We start from the raw sequence: 23,938 nt of genomic DNA, 5'->3' as shown, positions 1-23,938 counted from the left end.
AGTCTATCTATCTATCTGAATGTATAAATCTATCTATCTATCTGAATGTATAAATCTATCTATCTATCTGAATGTATAAATCTATCTATCTATCTGAATGTATAAATCTATCTATCTATCTGAATGTATAAGTCTATCTATCTATCTGAATGTATAAATCTATCTATCTATCTGAATGTATAAATCTATCTATCTATCTGAATATATAAATCTATCTATCTATCTGAATGTATAAATCTATCTATCTATCTGAATGTATAAATCTATCTATCTATCTGAATGTATAAATCTATCTATCTATCTGAATATATAAATCTATCTATCTATCTGAATGTATAAATCTATCTATCTATCTGAATGTATAAATCTATCTATCTATCTGAATGTATAAATCTATCTATCTATCTGAATTTATAAATCTATCTATCTATCTGAATGTATAAATCTATCTATCTATCTGAATTTATAAATCTATCTATCTATCTATCTATTTGTTTAGGTTCACGAACTTAACTTGGACAACTGCAGAACTGTAGGAGAATTTGAAGGTAAATATCCGATTAATATCCGCTGGATTAGAACCGGTTCTCAGGCATACTATCCGCGGATAGCTGTCTATAATACAGAATAACCATACAATAGAGGGATAAGACAATGGCCGATAAATTGATGTACATTCATTACACAAAGAGAGGGGTAGGTTTCTAGCAGAATCCGTAAGGGTTATGTGTTCTAAGTTAAAAACAGAAGTAGAACGATAAAAATTTATGTTAACTTAAGAAATTTTGTTTATATGTAGTTCTTTTCAATAAGAAATACACATATTTAGTGAATATTATCGCTCTACTACTATTTTGAAGCCTTAAAACACACCTTTACGGATTATACCAGAAACCTACCTATCTCTTTACCACTTCTGTAGTGGTTGAAACGTTTGAACACTTAACTTAATAAATGAATCAATCAGAATTTAATTAAAGTCCCCAAAGTTGTTAAGCCAAGGAATAAGAAAACGTTATTATAAAACTTAGGAGACTAGTGTTATAAACAGCCCACTGTCCCCTCCCTCTCTGTGTAAATATCAGTGAAGATTCCCACAGGGCTGTTTATTAGAATAGTCTAAAGTAAAATAATAACTTCTTCTTATTCGTTGGCTTAATAACTTTGGGGACTTTAGTGAATTTGATTGGTTTATTAAGTTGAGTGTCCAAAGTTTCAATTATTATTCTTAATCTACAGATGAGGTAATTTTGTGAATCATCATTGGGGATGTACATAATTTATCGGTCTTTGTCTTATCCCTTTAGATCTCTTAATCATCCATGGATTTTGTCATCCTTTAGAAGCGAAGCTACGCTACAATTCACAGTCCGTCCGTCTTAACGGTATGGGGGAATGATTTTCTCGGCTTCTATTTAAGATTGAGCAACATTCCCACTATTATGGAGCATAATTAACTATAAAACATCCATGGCGGTCAGACGGCGTTTTAGAAGGTTTTTGGCTATTTTTAGGACTTTTTGAAAAAGAAATGCTTCTCAGTACTTTTTTTGTTAATTTATTTTACTTTAGTGCTATTATATATGTGCATTTTGTCTGTTTTTCTCGGCTGATATCGAAAATAGAAAGCTGATATTTTTAGTGAAGATTTCTGTTATATATGTGCATATACTCTATACATTATTTTGTCCGTCTGTTTGTCGGTCATGCTTAAAAGACAAAAACGTTATTGTTGGAGAAATATGATTTTCTCAACTGCCATTGAAGATAGACAGCTGCAATTTTTAGTCAAGATTCCTAATATGTATACGAATCTGCTCGATGCAGTTTTTGTGCGTCTTAAAAACAAAAACCTTATTATCCTTAAATAAAGTAATAGGATGTCTGTCTGTTTGTTTGTTTCTCTGTTTGTACCGATTTATCTTGCTAACAGGGTAGCTTCTTATAGCCCAGGAAGGTTTGTAACTATTTTGGGAAGGGTGCCACCACCCTCCAAGAGAAATCACAAAAAAAACGAAAATTTCGTAGAGACTTGAACGCAACATAAACATGAAATAAATAAAAATATTTACAGTGCCATTAGAGGCCTCTAGGGGCGTAGCCGTTAGTTAAGTTCATACAGTTCTCAGTTTTCATTTAATTTTAATTTCAGGTTTGACCGAAGAGTTTGTTAATTTGACAAGATTAAGCGTAATTTCTGCTGGACTCACATCATTCAAAGGAAACAGATTATACAAAATTAGCGAAGCCTCTAGGGGCACTTGATTTGGGGGGCCTCCCCCCACTCTTTATAATTTAGTTATAAAAAGAAAAAGGATTTCCTGGGGGGGGGGGGGGCTAATGGCAGACAGGCGTACATTGTGATACTTTTTTAAAAAGGATATTTTGTGGGTGGGGTTTACTATTAAGTGAGGCAGGTAGGGGACATTAGACTGTAAATTACACTGGTACCCAAAGTTATATAAACATTTTGGTTTATAAACTATGGATACTTGATCTACAAACTTTGCCACCAATATTTTTTTTTGTAATTTTGCAATTGAGGATATCCTTATACTAAAGTAACAGGATGTCTGTCTGTCTGTTTGTCTGTGTGTTTGTACCGAAGGATCTCGCTAACCGTACAACTGATCAGATTCTCCTTAACAGGTAGCTTCTCATAGATCCCTGGAAGGTTTATAACTATTTTGGGGGAGGGAACCACCTCTCTCCCGAGAGAAAGTTATAATAATCTAATTCGTTTGTTTACATTATTGAATCTAAATTGGTTGATTCCAAACAGTGACCTAATTTCAAAATCTAGGCCACTTTAGGTACCTAGGTACTTCTATTAAATTTTGATTATTTGGTTCCACTCAAGCACTGTACTACAAACTTTCCACCAATAATACCTATTAAAACATTTTGTATACCTAATCTGCGCAGGATTCCCTGGTAAATCTCTGACCAACTTGGAGAAGTTGGATGTTAGTGAGAACAGAATCTCAAACGGCCTTCATCACATACAAGGTACCCAAAGTTGCACTGCCCAGCTACGTTTAGGGGAAACATGATTACCGCAAACTCTATACAAATATTTTGTTGTGGTTTTGTTATCCTAAAGGGGCCGAAGGCTCGGGTTAACGAAACTGGTATTAATTTTAGAATTTTTATTTTAATATTTACCTATGATACATGATTTTTCAGTATGGATTTGAAGCCATACTGGAAAATAGTAAAAAAAAATTTTAACACAAATTGAAGGATGTTCATGGTGAATTATTGCTGGTTCTTTGGATTATTACAAGGTTCCTTGATCTAGCATTAGTTGAAATATTTGCAGGATGCTAGCTAACAGGAACGAAGTATTTAGGAATATATGTGTGCTGCTGGATCCAGGATCCTTGTAATACTAATAATCCCAGGAATTAGGAAGCATTCGTTACCAGCAATATTTCACCATGAACTGCACTTGGCCCATAAATAACCATAAAAAAAACTTTAAATTGTCCCAGTTTAACACCTGAGTGGAAACAAATTGAAGGATGTTCATGGTGAATTATTGCTGGTAACGAATGCTTCCTGGTTCTTGGGATTAATACAAGATTCCTGGATCCAGCAGCACGAATTTTCCCCTTAATCCCAGGTCACTGGATTATTTCTTGCTATGCTAGATCCAGGAACCTTGTAATAATCCTAAGAACTAGGAAGCATTCGTTACCAGCAATATTTCTTCATGAACTGCACTTGGCCCAAAAATAATAACAATAATAACTTTAGATTGTCCCAGATTAACGCACCTGTGCCTGAGTGGAAACAAATTGAAGGATTTGTCAGTGCTGGAACCCCTTGCTAAACTGGAGAAGTTGTCACATCTTGAGGTAACTGGTTAGGATACAGATAGCCCGGCTACAGATAGCCAGTAATAAACTTTTTCAACAAATTTTTGAAATCTCAAGGTTAATTAACGGAGTTGAAACTCACACTTTACAAAGGATTTTAAAGGGGGGGGGGGGGTTATATAAACAAATTGAAGCATTTGTCAATGCTGGAACCGCTCGCTAAACTGGAAAAGATGTCAGATCTTGAGGTAACATGTAACCTCTCTATCTATCTAACTATCTATTCATCTATCTATATTGTTTATTTAACTATTTATCTATCTATCTATCTTACAGCACTTTTTGTTGGTTGTCTTGTACCAGCGTATGAATAGAGATGCCCTAAATCTATGGTTAGGCCGGATATCTGGCCAACGCCTTATATCCGGCAAATTGCCGGATATCTGGCATTATAAATCAGCCGGATATCCGTTATCCGGCCCGATATTGAAAAGGGCCGGAAATCCTGCCTCACTGGATATATGGTTTAACCCTACCTAAATCCTTAGGTACCTATTTTTAAAAGTATTTAAAATCTGGTGATACACCCCAGAATGTTGAGAGCTTTTAATGGAACATGTAAATACCTTTCTATAGACACCTTAGCTAGGTACCTAACTGAATCCTAGACGATGTGGTGCAAAAGACAGACCTGTCAAACATCGATATCCCAAAACAACATAACCGCCTTCCCAATTTTTGACGGGTTTGGCTAGTGCTATGCCAAACTGTCTAGGATTGAGTTAGAAACTTGGTTACGGTGTCTATAGAAATCCCTTTCGTGGCAACGGCCCTTAAGGGCCGATTCGTTGTATTTTTAAAATGGCTTTTGATAGGTTAGGTTAGGTTATATTGGGTTAGGTGATTGCCCCACAGGGTTAGGCAATTGGGCCCGTAGGGTTAGAGCCCCCCATAGGAGAAAAGCTGCTGTGAAAAAAAAGAAGAATCGCCCCTTAAGGAGCGTTGCCACGGAAGGGACTACACCCGAAAGTCATTCTCATATTCCATTAAAACTCGATCACCAAGATTCTAAATAATTAAGACAGTTCAAATTGTGAGCACTTGGTTTTTAGTAGGGCAGCCACTCTATAATTCGAAATGTCTGTCTGTCTGTTAGACACCAAATGCGGGAAATATGATTTTCTCGGCTCCTATTCAAGATAGACAGCTGAAATTTGTAATGATTTAACATGTTTACATTCTACATATTTCAAACAAGTTTAATCAAAATTACCTTAATAATTGGGTTGCTAGATCGTATCCTAGATTTTTAGGTTTTCATGATTTTTTTTATATCCATGTATATTTTTGAGATTTGCTACTCATGGATGTTGTCATCCTTTTTTTTCTTTACACCCTTAACTTATTTAAATTTTAGTTACTGAACACCCCCATCAGTGAGCTGGAGAAGTACAGAAGTCAAGTTTTTGAATTGTTGCCCCAGCTCAAAGTTGTTGATGGACAGGTAGAGAGTTGGTTTGTCTGACATTGCCTCTTAAGGGGCTTTGACATTCGGGTTTATTTTGTGGCATCGCCTCTTAAGGGGCGTTTGGTCGAATTTTCACAGTAGCTTTTCTCCTATTTCTAGCTCCTTCAGAGGCTCTAACCCTGCGGGGCAACCATGAACAATAACATTTACCTAACCTATCAAAAGCTACTGAGAAAATACGATGATGTCATGAAAATAACTGACATTGCCTCTTATGATAAGATGCGGTATCTCCCCCCGGGGATGTAAAATAAAGGGGCAATGGGGGGTGGTGTCACCAAACCTAGCCAATGTTTTAGTCTTTTATCCTTATGTTTGACTGTCTGAACATTAATGAGTGATAATTCTTTTGTTTCATAATTTGCCAGCCTTCAACCCACATGTTTATTTAGTATTTTGTTTCCAAAATATCACAAATTTTGTCATCCTTATTTTTTAGAAATTCTTATTGTATGCAAATCTAGTTCTACCTTCATGTGTCTGTCAGTCATAATTCAAAGACCTAAACCTACTTTTTTTTATTATGGATGAAATATTTTATTTTAGTTATTGCATACCTACTATACTCTCACTTTTTTGGCTTTTTTAATGACAACTGAATATCTGCTCTATAACTTTGTATGCTTGTCCAATCCATGATTTTTTTGTGCTTTGCTCATTATGGATGTTGTCATCCTTGTTGGTAGTTAAAGTTCTCAAAGGGGGTAGTTGCACAAAGTGCATTTAAACTTGAATTTAATGAACAGCATATTTTTTTATAGTTCAATAGTTTAAACTACATCTATAGGACATATATTTGTAAGAATTTCAATTATCTACTAGGTAGTTTTAAAATTATCAAGACAAGACTTGAAAATCATTTTTTATGGACATTTGCAACATAAAAGTCCTTCCTGTTTTCACAAAAAAAACGGCATGATGACTATTAATTGCAATTTATTGTAATACAAAATTATGTATGTTAGATGGTGTTCTTGTAACTTTTGCTTGCAATTAAATGGATAGTTGCATGAAGTGCATGTCAGAAAAATGATTTTAAGCATAAGTTACCAGTATACCATCAAACATACCTATATGATTTTGTATTACAATAAATAACAAACAATTAGACATCACTAAATTAGTCGTTAAGGCAGAATTTGTTGAAAATCGCCAAGTATTTTTTTTTTATACAAAATTTCCCAACCTAATGAAGAAATTAAGATATAGATTATTAATTTATGTCAATGGCAAGTGGGTTATATTAAGCAATACTTTTGTCCTATTAAAAAAAACACTCTGTGTATCCTCAATATATGATTTTTAAGTCTTGATATTCTTAAAACTACCTATAGAAAATATAAATTCTTTGAAATATATGTCCTATAGATTTAGTTTAAACTTTTGAACGAAAAAAAATATGCAGTTCACTAAATTCAAGTTTAAATGCACTTCGTGCAACTACCCCGTTGTTAAATGCACTTCATGCAACTATCTCTTTTAGGACAAGGAAGGGAATGAGGCGCCCAGCTCTGATGAAGAAGGAGAGGGAGAGGAGGGGGGCGGGGGTGAGGGAGACAGCCAAGCAGTGAACGGGAATTCAAGCAAGGTCAGAATTTAACTTTTGTTTGAAAATTCTGTTTTTTCCATGATTTAACTGGTTAAAACTAGACTTTTCAATTGTCCACAGACTTTTCTAGAAAAACCCTTAGGTATATTTGGTTGAATGGATGATTTAGCATCAACATTGCCAGTTATTTCTTCTTAGAACGTGTAGGCCATGCACAATGGTTCCCCAAGCATTAGATAAAATACCAGAGGAAGAAGGGGTTAAATAACTGTATTTCCCAATCACAATGTTCTTGTGCAAACTCTCAATTGGGGTCATTGAAAATCAACCAATCGTGTCAGGGATATTAACACAGCCAAGTAGCAGAAAACAATTTACTAGCAGACGGAAAATGTCATTAAAAAAAGGAGGGAGGTAGTTATCTAATTAAAATGCTTTGGCCTAGTGTAGTTCATGGTGAAATATTGCTGGTTACAAACGCTTGCTGGTTTCTAGGATAGTTACAAGGTTCCTGGATCCAGCAACACAAATTTCCCCCTTAATCCTAGGTCACTGGATTATTGTTTGCAATGCTAGATCCAGGAACCTTTTAATAATCCTAGCAACCAGGAATCAATCGATACCAGCAATATTTCACCTTATTCCTCTTAATCCTAGGTCATTGGATTATTTCTTGCAATGCTAGATCCAGGAACCTTGGAATAATCCATGGAACCAGGAGGAAGTGTTTGTCACCAGCAATATTTCAGCATTATTATTAAGGAGGTTGTTGATTGTGAGGAGGATCTTGAGGAGGAAGAGATTTCAGAGGGAGAGGAAGAGGAGGAAAGTGGAGAAGGTGAGCAGGGAGTGAGGGGACATTTGCCTGTTCATTACACTAATCCCCAAAGTTTTAAAATAACTTTTTCTTATTCGTTGGATTATCAACTTTGGGGTATTTTCTTAAATTTTGATTGATAAGTTCAATAAGTTGAGTTTCTAAACATTTCAACCATTAATTTTGATTTAAAGAATGGGTAATTATGAACATCATTTTACAGCTATTGGCTTTGCCTTGTAGATCCCTGGAATCAACCCTCGGATGATAAGGGATAAGACAATGGGTGATAAATTGATGTACAACTTCATCCCCAATTATGAACAAAAGGTTTTTACTCATGAAAAATATGAAAATTTTAGGTTTGTACTTCAAAAAAAATCCCTACCCCCGTAATAGCATATTATAGATAATGGCATTCTACTACTGGGATCTTAAGGGATGAGAATGAGACAATGGACGAAAAATGAAGTTTTGCATGTCTAAAGTTGTCTTAACACGGATATCTTTTTTCTGTTTTAAAAAGGCAATTGTTTTCATTAAAAATGAAGGTTATCTTGTTTACTTTTGGGCATTTTTCCAGATATCTTTAGAGATAAGGTAATGTATGATGATAGACAAAATTAAGACTTTTGGGCTCTAAACTTCACATTGAATTTGTTCTGTATCTTTAGAGGATGATGGACCTGGTTTGTCAGCCCTGTATGGAGATGGTAACCTGGAGGATAGTGAAGGAGATGAGGATTTCAATGAGGATGGAGTTGAACCAGGTTAGCAAGTAGATATATAGGTAGTGCCCCAAGGTAGCATTTTGGTGGCTGTAATGCAATTAGGGACAACATAGATAGTTAGATATTGTAAGTGGAGTGCACCAAGGTTGCATTTTAGTAGCTATAGTGCATATAAGGACATCTTTATAGATAGATAGATAGTGGAGTGCCCCAAGGTAGTATTTTAGTAGCTGTAATGCAAATAAAGACTAAATTATAGTTAGAAAGTTAGTGGAGTGCCCTAAGGTAGCATTTTGGTAGCCATAATGGAATTAGGGACAATATTATAGATAGATAGATAGTGGAGCGCTCCAAGGTAGCATTTTGATTTTTAACTTATTAAAATAAAAAAATTTTGTGAAATAATAATCCAATTGATCTGTTTTTTTAAATACTGCTTCCTAGGACAACAAAGTACATTTTTATTAGGTAGAGAAACATCTTTATAATTAAGTCCTAAAAATGTCAGTATGTCCTTAGACATTATCCTGTATTCAAGAAGTTTTTCAACAAATTTACTTACATTTTTGTTTCAACTTTTATACATTTTATTCTAATTATTCAGTTTTGACACTCTACAAGTGTTAATGTTCATTTGTGCAAGTGTTAATGATCGTTTGTCCTACCATTTCAGAGCTTTGCTTTTATGGATGTGGTCATCCTTGTTTTCTTTCTTCTATCCTTTAAAGAAATTTGTTTATGTAGATGATGATCATGAATTAGATGATTCTGAAGATGAAGTAAACCAGTCTGAACTAAGGTAAACAATTGAATTCAGTTTTTATCTTAGTAGTGATGTTTATTGTTCTCTGTTATGATGTTCTCTGTTAGGTTCTCTGTTATATGCTCTCTGTTATACAATGACCGATATATTGATGTACATCCCCAATGATGATACAAAAATTTACTCCTTCTGTAGATTAAAATTAGTAATTGGAATGTTATAACACTCAACCTAATGATCAACAAACCAAAATTCACTAGTGTAATAAGCAGCCCATTGTCCCCTCTCTCTGTTAGATTCTCTCATATGATGCTCTCTGTTAGGTTCTCTCTTATGATGCTCTCTGTTAGGTTCTCTCTTATGATGCTCTCTGTTAGGTTCTCTCTTATGATGCTTTCTGTTAGGTTCTCTCTTATGATGCTCTCTGTTAGGTTCTTTCTTATGGTGCTCTCTGTTAGGTTCTCTCTTATGATGCTCTCTGTTAAGTTCTCTCTTATGATGTTCTCTGTTATGTTCTCTCTTGTGATGCTCTCTGTTAGGTTCTCTCCGATATAGGGTTGGGCCAGATATCTGTTTTGGCCATTTTCAATATCTGGCTGGATACCAGATATTGAAACTATCTGGATACTGGATATCTGGCTGATTTCTAATGCTGGATATCTGGTTATCCAGTAATTTGTCGGATATAGAACGTTGGCCAGATAAAGGATATTGGCATTAGAAATCACCCAGATATCCGGTATCCCGCCCAACCCTATTCCTAAATGTATTTAGGGGAAAGAAACGGAAACACGAAGAAGAGGAGACTGGGTAGACAAAGAGAAGAAAACACATATTGTATTTCATCCCTATACATACATACATTAGGGTGGGTCTATTTGGAACCTTTTTATCCAAGGCCAAAGCGGGAACTTGTACATGATTTTTAAAAGTATAATACACCTTTGGATGAAAAATGTTAAAAATTGACCCGCCCATCATTAGAGTGGGTTTATTTTGGACCTTTTTATCAGAGACTAAAGCGGGAACTTGCACATAAATAAAAGTATGATACACCACTGGATGTAAAATGTTAAAAATCGACCCGCCCATCATTAGGGTGGGTTCATTTGGGACCTTTTCATCCGAGAACAAAGTGGAAACTTGCACATGATTTTTAATACACCTCTGGATGAAAAATGTTAAAATTGACCCACCCTAATAAACATACAATACAACATAGTAAAGTACAATTATTATTAAACTAGGAAGTGATATTGCTTCCAAAGAAAAAACTATTTTGCCCATAACATTCAATTGCTAATATGCTGTAATAGTTATATCAATTTTTGGACTGATAATAAAAGCAAAGTTGTATCATTTGGATATATTATCACTTTTCTAATTTTGATATTTTAAGATACAAAGGGAGGAGTTTGTTTTAATTGTTATTGACTAAAATTACCTTGTAAGGGGGGGGGGGGTAATATGGATTATTATTAGGGAAGGGCTGGATTTCCGGCAATTTTCAATATCCGGCCGGATACCGGTTATTCAAATGATTTTACATGCCTGATATCAGGTTATCCGGATGGATATTCGGTAATTTGCCGGATATCGAACGTCGGCCGGATATCCGGAATTAGAAATCAGCCAGATATCCGGCCAAAAAGGTATCTGGCCCAACCTTAATTATTATGAATTAAAATATCCTCTCCCCCCCCCCCTGAAACACCCCTTAAACCTTCCTTCATATATAGTTAGGGATCCGACACAAAAAAATCATTTTTAATGAATTTTGCAAAATCTGTATATTTTTAGTAGTCTAGCTATTTTATAATAAGGATTTTTACGTTTGTCCGGCCAAATTTCATTAATCAAGTGTGCAAAAAAAATGTGGACATTTTTAACACTTTTCTATTTTCTATTACATACACAAGCCGCGCAAAAAATGTATGCACATCCTATTCTCTAATATTAGTGATATACTTGCAAGACAAGTTTTAGGTCAGTTGGGACATTTTGCCACGAAGCTCCATAACTATACGTAGCACAGAAACCATTCTTATAATTCCAAAAAATAGAGTTCATAGCGGTTCTAACGGTATATGCATAGAATTTTTCTACTATTAACACAAGCCGCGCAATTAGAATTTTAAATTTTGTTTTGTTATTGCTGCGCTATATAATTTTTATTTTTTTTTAGCTACTAGGGTTGGGCCGGATACTTTTTTAGCTGATTCTGGATATCCGGCTGATTTATAATGCCGGATATCCGGTTTCTGGCCGGATATAGTAATTGGCCCGATATCCGGCAAATTACCAAATATCCGGCATTAGAAAGATTCCGGTATCCGGCCGGATATTAAAAATGGCCGGATATCCGGTCCAACCCTATTAGCTACCTACTTTTTATTATATACTAAAATCTCAAAGGGAACTAAACACGAATGAGAGCAAGTGATGTTACAGACAATTTTCCGTGGATATTAAAATAAAAATCATAAAATTAGTACAATTTGTGTTAACCTGGGCCTTCGGCTCCTCCTTCGGCATGTTCTCGTTCGTGAATAGACCCCCCCCCCCCCTTGACAAAAATATGTTTTTTTTTGTATATTTTTAATAATTCTTTGTAATCCTTATACTAAAGTAACAGGATGTTTGTATGTGTGTCTGTGTGTGTATCTGTGTGTCTGTACCAAAGGATCTCGCTAACCGCTGAACCGATTGGGTTCTCCTTAACAGGGTAGATTTCCGGGAAGGTTTTTAACTATTTTGGGGGAGGGTACCACCACCCTCCAAAGAGAAATCACAATAAAATCAAAAATATTAAATATTTCCGCCGCATAGTGTCGCTAGCATAGTCGCCCTACGTAGTCGCGCTGCTTAGATGCATGAATTTAACAATTAATGATAACATAGACAAGTTATTTCTCAAATTAGATATTTAAAATAAAAAAAAATAAACATTTAAAGGCCACTAGAGGCCTCTAGGGGCGTAGCCGCTAGTACAGGAATATAAAACATAACAAAATAGAAATTATCTTTCATTGATATATCTCTGTAACCTGCAGTAAAATTAATTATAGCATTTGTTTTTAAAATAAGATATTTGTTAAAGGAAATTTTTTTGGGGGGGATGTTAAGATGTTTCTGATGTTTAGAACAAAATGTATTTAAACTTTATCTTATTCAAAAAATAAAAGTATCATCAAGAATGAAGTATTGTTAAAGGAATCACCCCCCCCCCCCCAAGCATTAGGTATAAATGATGTATTTTTTGTATCAAACAAAGTATTTTTTAAAACTTGTAGTATGCTGTATAACTATGTAAGCCTTTCAGAGACGTGCAGAAGGTTTAATAATGGTCTATCCCCCCCCCCCCCCGCTGATATACTCCACTCTATGGGGGTTAAAAAAATCCACCCCCCAAATCACTCAAATACAACCCCTTCGATTTGGATTTAAGGGGGGTGTCTAAAGCAAAAAGGGGGTGTAAAAATATTGGCAAAATCCTCTGCACGCCACTGATCCCTTCTGTTTTAAATGATTTGGTTTCTTTAAAGAAATTAGATAGGTACCTACTGAAAGGTATTTTCTATTTAGGTACCTATTGAAAGGTATTTAGGTACCTACTGGAAGGTATTTACTTTTTAGGTACCTACTGAAAGGTATTTTCTATTTAGATACCTACTGAAAGTTATTTAGGTACCTACTGAACTGTTATAAAATATAATAAGGCAGATATAGTATTATTATTATATTTATAGAAAACTAAAATACATTGTCAAAATATCTTTTTTTCGCCAGTTGACAACATAAATAACATCATAGAATTGTTATTAACACAAGATTTTTTTTTGTGTAGATTTTTTATGTGATTTTAGAGGATTTTTCACAAAAACAAGTTTGCCACACCAGCAAGTAGCGACCCAATTTTTTTAAAGAATCCCCCTTTGTATAGTGTATAGGAAATGATATTATGAATTTATTACTTGGATCTTACTCCAGATTTTCATGGTCTTTAATGAAGTAAAACTTGTAGCGGGCTAAAATACCCCCCTTACTCAAACGCTACTATAGGCGGGGGTGAATAATTGTCTACACTAGCGAATGAGAATATTTTGCTATGGAATATTTGTTTATCGTATCGTATTATAGATAGCTTTCCGCGGGTATTAAAATGAAAAATATAGGAATTATACCTTAAGCCACTAAGGGCTAACAAAACTGGCATTAATTTTATGATTTTTATCTAAATATTTTTGTGGAAAACTGTCTGTAATACGATGCTATACATGATATGTATATGGCTGAGAACCGGTTCTAATCCAGCGGATATTAATCGGTTTGGAAGCCATACTGGAAATAAAATTATATCATAAAATGTGAATTTTTTCAACAATTGAACCAAACTAAACATGTTAAAATTATACTTTTAGAATTTTTAAAAAAATGTTTAAAAATTGAAAAAATTTGGCAGATTAGTACGAGTGCTCGAAGTAAATTTAGGTAGGTAGGTTTTAAATATTAGGTTTACGCCGGATACTTTTTTTGGGCGGATACCAGAAACCGGATATCCGGCCGATTTCTAATGCCGGATATCCAGTATCCGGCCAGATATTGAAAATGCCCCGTTATCCGGCAAAGCTCCGGATATCCGGCAGGTTAACCGGATATCCGGCATTATAAATCAGCCAAATATCCGGCCGGATATTGAATATGGCTGGATATCTGGCCCAACCCTAATCTATTTATACTTAACATCCGCTTGACGGTCGGGGAGGTGATAAGTTCGAATCTCGTCTCAATACTGCATCATAATTAAAGACGTTAAAAATGGTTCCTACTTGCTGCCAAGTCAGATGCGCGAAATTTATAGACAGAGTAAAGGGGGGGAATGCCTTGGCCCCAAAATAGGCGCAACTCATTACCATGCAATTGCACAGTTGGAACTTCTTGACAAAGGTCGTGCATTCGTTGGTTTTCTGTTGGGTGTTACTTACCCTAATATCCCGGGTGTTTGGACAAAAAGAAGAGATTTGGCTACAGTACACACAGGCATCTTGTTACTTTTTGTTAGTACTAGCGGCTTCGCCTCTAGAGGTAACTAATAACGTTTTCTTATATGTTTACGTAACAACACTGATTGGTTGTTCAATTAAGTCAAGTGTCCAAACGTTTCAACCATTTGTTGTAATCTACAGAAGGGGTAATTTTATGTATCAAAATTATTGGGGATGTACATCAATTAATCGACCATTGTCTTATCCTTTCAGATCTCAGCAGCTGACTGTCCAGATAAGAAGCTACACTATATCGGTTCAGTGGTTCCAGAATGTCCAGCTATTTTGATGAGCATAACTGCGATCCTTTGCCAGATACAGGAGAAGCATCCAGTAGGCCAGGTGAGGCTTTTTTAAACCCAATTAATATCCGCTGGACTAGAACCGGTTCTCAGTCATACTATCCGCATACTATCCGCGGATAGCTGTTTGTAATACGGAACTATAAATAACTATAAAATACCAACTTCAGTAGATTATAATAAGTGGTTGCAACGTTTGGTCACTTTGCTTAATTAGCCTAATTTCCTATGCCGGATAGGAGGTTATCCGGCCGGATATCCGGTAATTTGCCGGATATCCGAAGTATGTCTGATATCCGATCGGATACCGAATATCCGACATTAGAAATCAGCCGGATATCTGGCCCAACCATAATAAATTTAAATGTAGAATATTTACATTTTTAAGACTTAGGATTATAGAGATGCTTTGCTTATAACATTATACCTTGTTGTAATAGGTATCACTATAATGGAGAACCATTTAGGTCCAGCGGTTGCCGAGATCTTAACCAACAGACAAACAGACATCCTGTTATTTTTATATAATTTTAGTTGATTTGCTGGAGTTTGCTAGATTTTTAATCCTCACTGGCAACTGGCAGCACAATGAATTTGCCAGGTAAATAATATTCAAAACCGATTAAAATATCCGCTGGATAAGAACCGGTTCTCAGACATGCTATCCGCATAATATCCGCGGAAAGCTGTGTATTATATGGAACAATAAATTACTAAAAAATACATGTATCTAATAATGGCCGATAAATTGATGTACTGTACATCCCCAATGATGATACACAAAATACCCCTTCTGTAGATTACAATTAGTGGTTAAAACGTAGAACACTTCAAGAACCAACCAATCAAAATTCAATAAAAAGTCTCCAAGGTTGTTGAGCGTACGTTATTATAAAACTTTGGGGACTAGTGTAATGAACAGCCCAATGTCCGCTTCCTCCCTGATTGTCCGTCTGTCTGTCAGTCTGTACAGAAGGATCTCGTTACCGCTGAACCGATATGGTTCTCCATTACAAAGTGTTGATTTATTTCAATGCAAGCTTTTATCAAGTTCGAAAGTTAATTACATAGCCAAAACAGACTGAGGGGAGGATTTTTAAAATTAAGAGGTCGACAAAATTATTTAAAAATTTTGATTACCTATGTGGTAGTGAGAGAGGGGACAATGGGCTGTTTATTACACTAGTCCCCAAAGTTTTATATTAACGTTTTCTTATTTTTTGTCCTACCAACTTTGGGGACTTCAGTGAACTTTGGGTGATTAATTAAGTTGAATATTCAAACGTTTCAACCATTAATTTTAATCTACATAAGGGGGATTTTTGAGTATGACCAATGTTGAATTTACCATATTTCGCAACAAATTTATTTACAATTTAGTTTTAACTTTTATACATTATATTCTGATTATTCAGTTCTGACACTCTACGAGTGTTAATATTTGTATATCCTACCGTTTTATGGATGTTAAATAATACGTCATATAATAAAATTTACTGTATTTACGCAATTTCACAACAAATTTATTTACAATTTTTTTTTGTTTTTCAGTATGTTTGCGGACAGACCTCCTCCCCCTACGTCAAAGTGAGTAATAGTTTTTTTTTTTTCTCAGGGATCTAAAGGGATAAAACAATAGCCGATAAATTGATGTACATCCCCAATGTTAATACACAAATACACACAGCTTACTGCGGTTATGAAAATGAAAAATTATGAGATTTAAATCAGGTTTGTTAGCCCAGAAATGCAAAAGGACCGGGTTAACAAAACAGGTTTAAATTTTATGTTTTTTATTTTAATATTTGTGGAAAATTGTCTGTAATACTTGCTTTTTCAGTATGGCTGATAACCGTTTCCAATGGCGTGCGAAGCACTTTGTCTAGGGGGGGGCATTTTGAACATTTTGCTAAATTTTGCCCCCCTCCCTAAATCAAAGTATCAAAGGATATTGGGGGTGCCACAAATTTTTAGTTTTTAACCCTCCCCCAAATAAAAAGCTTGGACGTCCTTGCTTTTTCCCCTTCTCCCAAATACTTGAATACAGTGGTTCATTAAAACAGACGAACAGTTGTGAGAAAATTACTTGGATAAAAGTTTGAAATGTATTTGTAAATTGGCGCGCAAATTTTTTTGTTAAAATATTTTATGTTTACAAATGATTTAATAGAAATAACAAGAAAATATAATATGTGATAACAAGGATGACAACATCCATAAAAGCGAAGCTCTAAAACGGTAGGACAAATGAACATTAACATTTGTAGAGTGTCAGAACTGAATAATCAGAATGTTAATGTATAAATGTTGTTACAAAATTGTAAGTAAATTTGTTGAAAAACTGCTTAAATACAGGATATACTTACATTTTTAGGACTTGATTATAGAGATGTTTCGATTATAACATAGTACTTTGTTGTCCTAAGAATCAGTATTCCAAAAATCAGATCAATCGGACAATTATATCTCATAAATATTTGTTGTTAAAAAAGTAAAAAAATAACATGTTTAAAATTAAAATGGACATTCTGGTAACGATTATAGAATTGCTATGCTTTCTAAGTTGGTCCTAACAATACAGGAATGATCAAGCAAAGTTTTAAATCGATAGGACAATTCTAACATGCCTAAATATACGAAAAAAGCTATCCATTACGTACGGACGGAAGAACAGAACGACCCTAATTATAGAAAAGCTGCGCTTTTAAAAAGCAATTTAAAATAGCGTGAAGCGCAAATTTTTCTTTTTCAAATACTTATATTATATAAATAATTTATTTCTTCAGTAAAAATTTTATATTATAAAAAAAGGATGACAACATCCATAAGTACCAAAGCTCAAAAGTTAAGAATGGACATCAAAAAATAACAATAGAGCAGTGTCATAACAAACTTAATAAAATAAAACACCTAAACTTTTAAAAACATATATTATTATATGAAAATCTAGGAATTAATCTAACTCCCCATCCAATTAGCAAATCTCAATGGAATTAGGTGGAAATGAATTAGAATGAAAATTTATACAATCCCTGAAATTTACAGCTGTTTATCTTAAATATGAGTAAAGAAAATCACAAAAATTAGAAAATTTAGGAATTGTTCAAGCACCCCAACCAAAATGCAAATCTCAATGAAATTTGATGGAAATATGTAGAATGTTAACTTATTCGAACTCTGAAGAAAATTTCAGCTGTCTTTCTTGAATAGGAGCCGAGAAAATAACGTTTCCCCCATAGTGTTACAGACTGACTGACAGATAGCTAGACAAAATGAATTATAGAGTACCTTCGCCAATGAAACAAAAAATGCTTCCCATGACCTGTTTTGTTATGTACAGGCATAAACAGATTACAACTTTTCCTCGGGGAGGGAGAGGACATTGGGCTGTTATTACAGTAGTCCCCAAAGTTTTATAATAACGATTTTTTTTGTGGCTTATCATGTTTGGGGACTTTATAGGATTTTGTTTAATTGATTCTTTATTTGAGTGTTCAAACGTTTCAACCTATAACTTTAATCTAAAAAAAGGAAAATTTTGTGTGTCATCATTGGGGATGTACACTAATTTATCGACCATTGTCTTATCCCTTTAGATCGCTGGCTTTTCCTGCATAAGTTAAAAAATGTATTTGTAATAATTCTAAAATTTAGTAGGTTTTGGTTGATTGATTCATGAGGTTGAGTGTTCAAACGTTTCAACCACTAATTTTAATCTGCAAAAGGGGAAATTTTGTGTATCATCATTGGGAATGAACACCAATTTATCGGCCATTGGCTTATCCCTTTAGATCACTGACTTTTTCTACATAAGTTAGAAAATGTATTGGTAATAATTCTAAAATCTAGTTGGATTAATTAAGTAGTAAACATTTTTGGCGCGAAGCGCCAGAAAATTTTTGAAATTGAAAGAACATTTCTATCATGCCTATAATACAAAGTAGAACGCTGTCTGTCTGTTTGTTTGTTTGTCTGTTTGTACCGAAGGATCTCGCTAACCGCTGAACCGATCGGGTTCTCCTTTAAAGAGTAGCTTCTCATAGGTCCCGGGAGGGTTTATAACTATTTTCTTGGGGGTGGGACACAAACACCCCCCAAAAAAAAACAAAATTTTTTTAATAACTAAAATTAAAATAACGGAGTCGACTAACCACCCCCCCCCAAAAAAAAAAAAATCCCCCCCCAAAAAAAAAAAATTTCTTTTAAATCTAAAATACGAAAAAATAGGTTGATCAAACCTCTTGGGGCAATAAAATTATCTCTTACGGACGTAAGGACAACTTCTAAATTGTACCTAATGTTTATATGTTTTTACAAGCGACTACGCCCTTAGAGGCTTTCAGGGTCTTTATGGACACTTGAGGTAGGGGGGGGGGGGTTACTGTTACTTTATTATAAGGATAATATTTGTATACTGATTCCTATGACAACAAGGTACAATGCATCACAATAATAAAATCCTAAAAACTAAGTATTTCTAAATTGTTTATCTTATACAGCATGACCCTCGAAAAAGTATTTTTAAGCATCTGCAGCCTATATTTCTCAATAAAATATTAAAAGATTCATATGTACTTGTTCTCTATAATTTTCTACATCAAAGGATATCAAAATATTTTTTTACATCAATTAACAGCCGAGATTTTTAAAGCCAAAGTTTGGAAAAAGTGCTTGAGAAACTGGATATTACTAAATATTTCTTAGTTTTTTATTAGTATATTACTTTTTATCAACCAGTTAAAAAACAAATAAGAAAGAAGAGCAAGTTTACAATTGATACATTTTTATTGCATTAAAAAACGTTACTTTTACATATAAAAAACTACTTTTCAAATTTTACTGAATACATTTTTCTTATAACCATTTTCCCTCAAATCTTATAATATCTCCCACTTATTAATATGACCTTAAATAAACCCCTCCCCAATTTATGCTCATTACCGGAAGGATTAGCGCCACCTTTACCAATAAATTCATGCCCACTCATCAAATTAATCTAAGACACATAAAAATCATTTAAAGTGTTAAATGTTTAATAAAAGTTTAAAGCTGTAACTTTTTTGTTTTTTAACTTATTTTGATAAAATAAAAAGTGTTTGATTTCTGTTTATGTAAACTTTCAATTTGCTACTATTTTTTATAGGATTTCTTTCTGTAAGGGTGTTTTTGCAATTTACACTAATCTAAAAATGCCTTTTAGAGCAAGTGAAAAAAGTGCTTTCAGCATGAAATAAATTTCTTGGAAACATCTTTATATAAGTTTTATAAAAAGTATTGAAATTATGAGGAAAACACGTCATTTCACTTTAAAAAAAAAACATTTATCTTGAAAAGTTACTTTTTCCTCGGCCACTTTTTCAAAACTTTGGCTTTAAAATCTCAGCTGTTAATTGATGTAAAAAAAAATATTTTTATATCTACTTATGTGGAAATCTACAGAGAACAAGGACATATACATTTTTTGATAATTCATTGAGAAATATGGGCTGCAGATGCTTAAAAATACTTTTTCGAGGGTCATGCTGTAGTATAGTGGAGTGTCCCAAGGTAGCGTACTAGGTACCTACTGTGATATTTCCTTGTTAAAAATAAAGCTTTTCTAAAATTAGGGTAGGTCCGTCCATTAAGGATAACTCTTTTCGTTAATTTAGTCATGATAGAATTGCTCTTTCGATTTCAATCTTTGAATGATGATTCATATAAAACTTCAGCGCTTAGCGGGATCCTTCGGTACAGACAGACACAAAGACATCCTGTTACTTTTATATAAGGATTATAGTAAGGTGGAGTGCCCCAAGGTAGCATACTAGGTCCTCTGACGTTTCCTTGTTTTTAGGTCATTTATTGAATTATTGGATTTCATTATTAAACAAGAAATGTTAGAATTATCTTATTGATTTCAAACTTTACATGATGATTTACTATGACCATTAGGTACAATTTAGAAAGCATACAACTCTCTGATCGTTTCCAGAAAGTGAGTACGTCCATTTTAAACATGTTAATTTTTAACCTTTTTGATAAAACAAAATTTATGTCATAAAATTTTCCTATTGTTATGGTAATTGTAATATTGATTCCTAGGACAACAAGGTACAGAGTTACAATTTTTCCATGTTTTTAGGTCCTTATTGAATCGTTGTAACGAGAAGACAATGGCCGATAAATTGATGTAAATCCCCAATGTTAATTACCCCTTCTTTAGATTACAATTAGTGATTGAAACGTTTGGACACACAACTAAACAAATCAACCAATCAAAATTAATTGAAGTCCACAAGGTTGTCAACAAAAAAGAAAACATTACTATAAAACTTTAAACAGCCTAATGTCTCCTCCCTCCCTGATAGAGGAGTGCCCCAATGTAGCATACTAGGTCCTCTGACGTTTCCTTGTTTTTAGGTCATTTATTGAATTATTGGATTTCATTAATAAACAAGAAATTTTAAAATTACCCTATTGATTTCAAACTTTGCATGATGATTCTTATAGTAGTTAGGTATGAGTTAGAAAGCGAAGCAACTCTATAATCGTTACCAGAAAGTCAGTACGTCCATTTTAAAAGAAAAATTATTTCATATATTTCTCCTATTCATCTGATTTTTTGAATATTGATTCCTATTACAATCTTTCCTTGTTTTTAGAACAGATCTATAGCATACCTCCCATCTTTTTGCAATTACCTTTTTCGTCTGCTTCTAAATTGTTTTCTGCTACTTGGCTGTGTTAATATAGACAACACCATTGGTTGATTTTCAACAACCCAATAGAAAGGTTACACAAGGTTGATGCGATGGGGAGATACAGTTATTTAACCCTTTCTTCCTCTAGTGTTTTACTCTAATATTTTTAGGTCCTATATTGAATCACTGGAACGCGAGTGTGTAGATGAAGGCTGTAAACTGTTAGACTCGGAGTGTCCAATTTGTCTCAAGAAATATGAATTACAAGATCAATATCTACAGGTACGGTTTTGGGGAAGGATGGTTTGTTGTACCCAAAGTTTTATATCTCAATACTTTGGGTACTTTTATTATAGTTTGATTGGTTGGTTTCAGAATAGGAGAATAGTTCCTTTATGGCAACGCCTCTTAAGGGGCATTTTCAGAGTAGCTTTTCCAAAATTTTTATCTATCTATCTAGTTGAAATGCGGCCACAGTTTCCATGCCACGTGTCTGGTGCCCTGGCTGGAGAAAACCTGTTCCTGTCCGCTGTGCCGGGCCAGTCTGCCATCAGCTGATCCTGACTGGGAGGAGCTTCAGAGGTAGGGGTGTGTGTGTGTCTGTGTCTGTGTGTGTGCTGATCCTGACTGGGAGGAGCTACAGAGGTAGGTGTGTGTGTGTGTGTGTGGGTGTGTGTGTGTGTGTGTGTGTCTGTGTAGGTGTGTGTTTGTGTGTGTGTGTTAGTGTGTGTGTGTGTGTGTCTGTCTGTGTGTCCGTTGTGCCGGGCCAGTCTGCCATCAGCTGATCCTGACTGGGAGGAGCTACAGAGGTAGGTGTGAGTGTGTGTGTGTCTGTGTCTGTGTGGGTGTGTGATTGTTAGAGTGTGTGTGGGTGTGTGTGTGTTTCAACCAATACCATGGGCAGGTTTTTCCTATTGGCTGATTTAGAAAGTATGTTTCTAGATTATCTTTTTATCATAATGTTCTCAGGTACCTAACTAAGGAGGAGGGGGGGGGGGGGGGTATTATGTTGTCCTGCCACAAGTTAAATACAAAAATTGGCTGATTTATTTTTTTCTAGGGGCATTTTAACTTAAAGGGACTGTGAACGTAAATTTTTCTCATCTTAATATCAAATCTTAACATTATCTCATTCATAATATCTCTCAGATAGAGCAAAACGCGCTTTTGTTTGCTTAAAAAACGGCTTTTTCCGACGATTTTTATAAGGTACAGGGAAAGGAAGAAATTTTCCGTATTATATAAAATGTGCATTAAATTGCTATTTTCTCCCATTATAGCTAAAATTAAACTTTTTCACATAGTTCTTGATTTTTCCTTACGGTTAAGCTGACTTTTAACATAATCCTTGCTTTAAACCAATGTATACCTAGTTACTTAGAAATTGATAAAATAAGCAATATTTTTTATTGAAAACCAAATACAATAACAAATTTAGAAACAGGTTTTTTATTAGTATCCAATTAACTTTAGATGGCCCATCTCTCGCCCAACTTTAATTACAAATTTGTAAATAATAAAGACGCAATATTTCTTTATAAACAATCTGATAAAAGTGTAAACTAATTCTCCAAAATGGGTTATTTATTGTCCAACACAATAAAAAAGGATATTATTATTTTAAATAACCTGTGAGATTCAACCCTTTGTAAATCCTTAACAGTAAGTAAATTGTTTCAACTATATATGACAAGTTAAATATCCCTACAAACATTATAAGAAACAAAAATGTTCAGATTTTCCCTGTTTTTTCCTTTTTCCCTCCCAAAATACCATAAAATCAAGGCATTATTCCTGCATATTTTTGTTAATAGGACGTTTTTGGTTGATCAGTGTAGTGAAATGTGCTTAGAAAATGTTATGATTTGATAATCAGATGAGAAATTATTACGTTCACACTCCCTTTAAAAGGGTAAATGTACCTTAACCTAAAATAGTTACAAACCTTTCCTGGACCTATGAGATGCTTCACTGTAGAGAAAAAACTGATAACAGCTTACAATTATCTGGATGATAATCCTTCCCCTCTCTAACCTTCATTGTGAAAAAAAATTGAAAATAAGGAATGGTGGGGTGGGTATTTCTTTTTTTCTATGCCTAACCCCTGTGGGGTGCATAACCTTGTAGGGCTATTTAGTAAACAATATATCCCAACCTAAACTGACTAACAAATAAACAAAAACTACCTCGATTCTCCATAATTTTCAATTTATTTCAAAAATGGATTATCTGACACCGGAAAACTACTTCTGTAAAGCGGTTAGCACTATCCTTCACTACACACAGACAGACGGACATCCTGTTACTTTTATATAAGAATTTTAATTTATAGGCAGAAGAAACGGGAGAAGGAGAGAGAGGCAGACTTGGAAGCCCTGCATAACTCCATGTTCGGATAGAAGACGACTTTGTTTCTGTTTACTAATAGGGCGACATTTGATTTCGCTTACTGATAAAGACAATATTTGATTCCACTTAGTAATAAAGACGATATTTGATTCTCCTAACTAATAATGACAATATTTGATTCCACTTTCTATTAAATACGACATTTGATTCCACTTTCTAATAAAGAGAACATTTGATTCCACTTTCTAATAAAGACGATATTATATTCCACTTAGTAATAAAGACGACATATGATTCTGCTTACTAATGTCTGCCCTTGCACCTATTTTGTTATCATGGGGGGGGGGGTG

General features: G+C 34.3%; 2 protein-coding genes across 5 annotated transcripts in view; both read left to right on the top strand.

The window, feature by feature from the left end:
* The window catches only part of LOC145307299 (acidic leucine-rich nuclear phosphoprotein 32 family member A-like), a 22,424-nt gene extending 8,792 nt beyond the window's left edge, over positions 1-13,632 (top strand). For 2 of the 4 annotated variants that reach the window (XM_080149659.1, XM_080149660.1), the window contains exons 3-12: positions 500-548; positions 2,153-2,223; positions 2,928-3,009; positions 3,760-3,860; positions 5,239-5,325; positions 6,833-6,937; positions 7,661-7,736; positions 8,390-8,485; positions 9,191-9,245; positions 9,984-10,129. In XM_080149659.1, coding sequence (XP_080005785.1) covers positions 500-548; positions 2,153-2,223; positions 2,928-3,009; positions 3,760-3,860; positions 5,239-5,325; positions 6,833-6,937; positions 7,661-7,736; positions 8,390-8,485; positions 9,191-9,245; positions 9,984-10,023 — 762 coding nt within the window. In that variant the 3' untranslated portion in view covers positions 10,024-10,129. Of the gene's footprint in view, positions 1-499; positions 549-2,152; positions 2,224-2,927; positions 3,010-3,759; positions 3,861-5,238; positions 5,326-6,832; positions 6,938-7,660; positions 7,737-8,389; positions 8,486-9,190; positions 9,246-9,983; positions 10,130-10,307 lie in introns of those variants that run through there. The other 2 variants (XR_013875387.1, XR_013875386.1) reach the window with 2 other exon arrangements.
* On the top strand, positions 13,618-23,938 carry LOC145307302 (E3 ubiquitin-protein ligase RNF181-like). Its single transcript, XM_080149664.1, has 7 exons — positions 13,618-13,700; positions 14,468-14,596; positions 15,091-15,157; positions 16,108-16,143; positions 21,410-21,521; positions 21,700-21,821; positions 23,572-23,938. Exons 2-7 carry the CDS (start codon positions 14,527-14,529, stop codon positions 23,636-23,638), a joined length of 474 nt encoding a protein of 157 aa, XP_080005790.1. The 5' UTR covers positions 13,618-13,700; positions 14,468-14,526; the 3' UTR covers positions 23,639-23,938.

This window comes from Acartia tonsa, chromosome 15 (assembly GCF_053477335.1).
Source record: "Acartia tonsa isolate MP-2025a chromosome 15, ASM5347733v1, whole genome shotgun sequence".
Lineage (NCBI taxonomy): Eukaryota > Metazoa > Arthropoda > Copepoda > Calanoida > Acartiidae > Acartia > Acartia tonsa.
This window is presented reverse-complemented; position numbering and strand designations above follow the sequence as displayed.